Source organism: Gadus morhua, chromosome 4, assembly GCF_902167405.1.
Source record: "Gadus morhua chromosome 4, gadMor3.0, whole genome shotgun sequence".
Lineage (NCBI taxonomy): Eukaryota > Metazoa > Chordata > Actinopteri > Gadiformes > Gadidae > Gadus > Gadus morhua.
In genome coordinates, this window is record NC_044051.1 from 38055258 (window position 1) to 38061257 (window position 6000).

The 6000-nt window shown below is 47.9% G+C and overlaps 1 protein-coding gene across 1 annotated transcript in view; it reads left to right on the forward strand.

Moving 5' to 3' along the window:
• The window catches only part of LOC115542759 (FERM and PDZ domain-containing protein 4), a 69322-nt gene that overhangs the window by 46580 nt on the left and 16742 nt on the right, over positions 1-6000 (forward strand). The window contains exons 3-6 of the mRNA XM_030355168.1: positions 431-579; positions 2404-2506; positions 3585-3630; positions 5943-6000. The exon at positions 5943-6000 is cut by the window's right edge and continues 47 nt beyond it. Of these exons, the coding sequence (XP_030211028.1) occupies positions 431-579; positions 2404-2506; positions 3585-3630; positions 5943-6000 (356 nt within the window). The remainder of the gene's footprint in view (positions 1-430; positions 580-2403; positions 2507-3584; positions 3631-5942) is intronic.

Sequence of the window (6000 nt, forward strand, 5' to 3'; positions counted from 1 at the left end):
CACCTCCTCTTCCACCTCCTCCCGAACCTCATCCTACTCCTCCTCCTTCAACGCCTCCTTCCCCCCTCCTCCTCCTCATCCCCCTCCATCACCCCCTCCTCCCCTCCCCCCTCCTCCTCCCCCTCCTCCCCCCCCTCCTCCTCCCCCTCCACCTCCTCTCCTCCCCTCATCCCCTCCCCCCCTCCCCCTCCCCCTCCCCCCCTCCCCCTTCATCACCTCCTCCTTCCCCTCCCCCTCCTCCCCCTCCCTCCTCCTCTCTCTCCTCCCCCTCCTCCCCCCTCCCCCCTCCCCCTCCATCACCACCTCCTCTCCTCCTCCTCCTCCTCCTCCCCCTCCTCCCCTCCTCCCCCTCCCCCTCCTCCTCCCCTCCTCCTCCTCCCCTCCCCCTCCCCCTCCTCCTCCCCCCCCCCCCCCCCCCCCCTTCCTGCAGCGTGTCCCAGAGCAGCTCCCTGGAGGAGGTGCGTCCTGACGGGACGCCCCCGGCCCCCCGGCTGGTGGAGATGCGGAGGGACCCCGTCCTCGGCTTTGGGTTTGTCGCGGGCAGCGAGAAGCCGGTGGTGGTGCGGTCGGTCACCCCAGGTGGGTGGTGTGTGTGTGTGTGTGTGTCTGTCTGTCTGTCTGTCTGTGTGTATGTGTGTGCGTGTGTGTGTGTGTATGTGTGTGTGTGTGTGTGTCTGGTGTGCGTGTGTCCGGTGTGGGTGTGTTTGTGTGTGTGTTTGTGCGTGCGTCCCCCATGAATGTGGGATTGTAACGCACTTACTGTGAGTATGGGTTTCCACAGTTTAAAGAAGCACTATGTAAGTGTGATCATTTTGGTCCAATGACTCTTAAATAGGTATCAACTAAAGTATAAACTATATAAACTATTAAAAATAGCCATGTGGAAGCAAAAACACAAATATACACAGATCATATCATTACTTTGTTAGCATAGGTGCTCTGATAAGCTTTGCTACTAGCTAGCTTAAATGCACCGTCCAAAATAGCTTGAAGAGGAAAGTTAGCGGCAATGGAGAGCGGGAAAATACCTCTTGTGTGTGACTCTGTGGGTGTGTTTGTGTTAATGGTGTACAAGGAAATTATCGGCGAGGAGAGTGAGATAGAGAGTCAGTTACTGTGCTGCGAGAACAAAAGTGTGCAGCCTCGCCCGTTGTGGGTCAGTTCCAGTGGCTACTCAGCTAGAGAGTGATTAGACGTCTCAGTTATCAATCACCGCCACTCCACGGACCACTGGAACCTGAATATTCGATGTGGACGCCGTTGGCTGGCTGAATACTAAAGAAGATATACACATGCACACGCACACACACCCACGCGTCAGCCGTAAGGTGTCAGGCGTCAGGCCACTCCTTAAAATAAATGCTGTACCCCGATTACACACACACACACACACACACACACACATGCACAAACAAATGCGTCAGGCCACTATTTAAGATGGATTCTCTCCTTTACTACCCTCTACTAGTTCACACACACACACACACACACACACACACACACACACAGCCACAGCACACACACACACACACACACACACACACACACACACACACACACACACACACACACACACACACACACACACACAGCCACACACACACACACACACACACACACACAGCCACACACACAGACAGAAAGACAGACTGACAGACAGACAGACAGACAGACCTAGACATACACACACACACACACACACACACACACACACACACACACACACGCACACACAAGCACACACAAGCACACACTGAGACATCCAGACAAAAACGCACACACACCAAAACAGAGAGACAGTGCAGGTGTCACCCGTGTACCGGCTGTGATCTATAACGGTTGTCGTCGGCGACCACATCGTCCTCCTGTGCTGACTCACTCTCATTGGCCGACGGAGATTGGACCAATTAGCTTGGCTACTTCACCCCCGGGGAGGTGTCAAGATGCTAACGGCTATCGACTATGGGTCAAGTTGTTAGCATACAGGCACACTCTCCACCAAACACACACACACACACACACACACACACACACACACACACACACACACACACACTTGAGGGCAGGATAATGGCCAATGACAAGGCAAATCAATGCGTGAGCTCTTTAAGGTCAAATGACCATGACAGATATTTAAACGCTAATAACCTGGAGACAATTGCTGATTGTGTGTGTGTAGGTGTGCGTGTGTTTGTGTGCGTGTTTGTGTATTAATGTATTTGTGTGTGTAGTCATTTGTGTGTGTCTGTGTATATATGTGCGTGTGTGTATTAATGTGTGCGCGTGTATTAATGTGTGTGTGTGGGTGCGTGTGTGTGTGTGTTTATTAATGTGTGTGTGTGTATGTGTGTCTGTGTTAATGTGTGTTTGTATTAATCCGTGTGTGTGTGATTGTGTGCGCAGGCGGTCCATCGGAGGGGAAGCTGATCGCGGGCGATGAGATCATCATGATCAACGAGGAGGAGGTTAGCTCCGCCCCCAGAGAGCGGGTCATCGACCTCGTCAGGTGAGGACGCCATCTTGTGTCAGCAGCGGCCCCGGAAAGTCTGCCACCCATAACCGCCAACAGGACTAACTGTGCATTCCGTTTGCCGTCTGAATTTCCGAAATCCCATTCCGAACTTTCGACTGGAACACCCCCCGAAGTCTGAATTCCGAACTCTGAAAGAAGAAATACGAGGCTCAGACATAATACGTCATCAGCTGGTATTGCTGACGATGGCTATCCTAGACATGGTGTATGTAACTTAGGTATGATATTCGAGCTGGGTATGTCATTCCCAGCTCGACATCCAAAGTAAATGGAATGCAACGTGACTCAACAGCTCTGAAACTTAACCTTGTTTGTCTCGGGAAAGTTGTAGATCTGCACGACTTTTGAAAAGTAGAAAAAAAAAGTTTTTTCGTATGAAAATAAAAGGACGAAAAAGTTAACTTTTAAAATCACAATTGTTTTTCAAAATAACACAAACCATTTTACTTTTTACCCTGGGATAATTGGAAAAGCATTGCATAATTCATATTTGATCCCGTTCAACTGTGGCAGAAAACAGGCCTTCGGAAAAAATATTGAAATGCAGAATTTGTATACTGTATCAGTGCACACTGTGAAATTAATGTGTACACACACTGATAGCAAACTGAATGCTACTGTCGCCGGCTTTTCTTCATAATGGAAAATGAATGACTCTGGGTTACTTACACATGTATAAATTGTGTGTTTGTGCGTTCGCTTGTGTGTGTGTGCTTGCTTGTGTGCTCTTGTTTGTGTGTAAGCTTGTTGTGTGTGTGCTTGCTTGTGTGTGCTTGCTTGTGTGTGTGTGTGTATGTGTGTTTGTGTGTGTTTGTGTGCTTGCTTGTGTGTGTGTGTGTGTGTCCTTTTGTGTGCTTGTTTGTGTGTGCTCGCTTGTGTGTGTGCTCGCTGGTGCGTGTGCTCGCTTGTTGTGTGTGCGCTTGCTTTTGTGTGTGCGTTAGCACAAGACTCATCTCATTCCTCTTCCATTACCAAACTAAAACAACTGCTACTTTTTTTCAACAATTTTCTTTGTTTCTTTTCTCTCTCCTTTTTTTTCTTCCTTTTTCAGGAGTTGCAAGGAATCCATCGTGTTGACTGTTGTCCAGCCCTATCCTGTGAGTATCAGACAGTGTGTGTGTGTGTGTGTGTCTGTGTGTGTGTGTGTGCGTGTGCGCGCGTGCGTGCGTGCATGTGCGTGTGTGTTTCCGTGTGTGTGTGCGGGTGTGTGTCTCGGTCAGCCTGTCTGGCTGTCTTTCTGTGTTTGTGTGTGTGAGTATGTGACTGAATGAGTGTGTGGCTGAGTGATTGTGTGAGTGAGTGAGTGAGTGAGTGAGTGAATGGGTGATTCAGTGAGAGAGAGTGTGTGCCTGGTTCACTTGGTCCCCTCAGTCCGTCAACCAGCTGGGTGGGGCTAACCTCAACCGGCCCTCCGCTAGGCGTTAGCTAGGATATTAGCATCGGATACGTCTCTCCCATGGGTCTCTCCCCCCGCCAACTGCCCACGGAAATGACAGTTGGGAGATAAAACATGGCCGGTGTTAACTCCTATGGGATCGGACCAGTGGCGAACTTAGCCCTTTGGGGGCTCCAGGCGAACAGTCATTTGGGGGCCCCTGCATCTACCGGTCTCAGTACCTTATATCGCATAATGAGATACTCCATACAAGGGATGAACAAAAGTCACTATCCTTCTTTCATGCAAATGTTAATTATCTATTTACAAATTGAGAATAACATACAAAACAATAAGATTAGTTATGTTGACACATTACACTGACTGTTAACCATAAGTCCTCATTTACCTGAGGGTTTCCAGTAGCTCACAGCAGCTATCTGCTGTGAGCTACTGGAAACCACTACTGGAAACCCACTGATAGCTGCGTCCAGCTATCACTATATTTCCTGTGCTCTTCAGACCTTTCATGGTTGATTAGATGCATTGCAAGGTTATTCTAGTCTTTAAATCCTTCCTCACTCAGTTGTTTTTGTTTTCCAGAAAGGCAACAACAAAAGCAAAAAACACGGTCTGCACTTTCACTGTATACTAACCAAGACCTGTTCACCCTCTCACCATTTTTCATTACTATGTAATAGTATGCTTTTGTGAATCTGCGGCCCTTGGGCCAGAGTGCTGGGTCATCCACAAGAATATGTGTGCACCTGCCCAAGACACAGCAGCTTGGGCCAGAGTGCTGGGTCATCCACAGGAATATGTGTCTCGCAGTCATTGTTATCGTTATTGTCATAAATTTCAATAACCAAAGTGGAAGAAGGAGAGTGAGAAATATTCACTACCAGTTGTGCATCATCTCCGTCAGTTTGTTGACACACGTCATTAGCATCGCTGCTGGCTGAGCCAGAGCCACTTGGAATGAAAGGAGCAGTAACGTGACAGCAAACGACGTTGACGGCTGCTCTTGATCCGCCGACGGTCCCGCTGCCACTGCGGTGGCTGTAAAACAGCTGGATAGCTTTGGCAGCTTTGAAAGAAAGTCCTGCCTTTGGTCTTTCTTTTTATGTGACCCGCTTTCGTACGATCGCTTCATGTTTCACTCGATTTATATCTCACTCAATTTCTCTCTCTCTCTCTCTTACCGCTTACTGTTTTGAATTTGACATAATTTCCGCATACGCATGATGAGCGTGATGCGCGTAACATGGAATAGTCCATGTAGTGCAGACTGAAGGGGGGTGCACACGGAAAGATCGTCAAAACATGAGTAATAATTAGACATCCCGATGCTACTATTGTGAAGAGATTTTTATAAAAATAATAAATATGGGGACAAAATATATGCATTGGGGCCCTCTTGACCAGATCAATATTGTAAATAAGAAACTGTTCTTAATGTTTTATCGGAAAAATAAAGGAAAAAAAAAAAAAGAAAAAAAAAAGAAAAGAAATTGGGGGCCCCAAAAACCTTCTATGGGGCCCGGGGCTCCAGGCAAATGCCTGGTTTGCCTAATAGTACGGCCCGCCCCTGGATCGGACGTCCAGGCGATGCGGTCGAAGGCAGAGTCGTTTTGTCAGCAGAACCGTTAATAACTGAACCGGTCTTTATGTTGGTTCTGGGCAGGCGGCCATCTCTAGATACTCTCTCTAGATATATATGGACTCAAGATGTCCGCCCATCCCCAGTGTCGTTCCAGTTTTGTGTCTGTTACTTGCGTTAGAGAGCTTCTATCCCCTTTGTTTCATTGTTTATTTTTTTCTGAATCAAATTTGATTCTCTATTAAAGAAGAGAAATTATCGTTGGTCGACCATCGGAGAAAAAAACTAAATAACATACAGTCTAAAACATGTTTGAATATATTCTGATGAAGATATTGTCAACTGCCAACCATCATGGGGGTGTTATGTGTTCTAATCTCTCTCTCTGTCTCTGTTTCTCTCTCTTTGTTCCTATGTGTCTCGCCCTTGCCCAGTCCCCTAAATCAGCGTTTATCAGTGCAGCCAAGAAAGCCAAGCTCAAATCCAATCCGG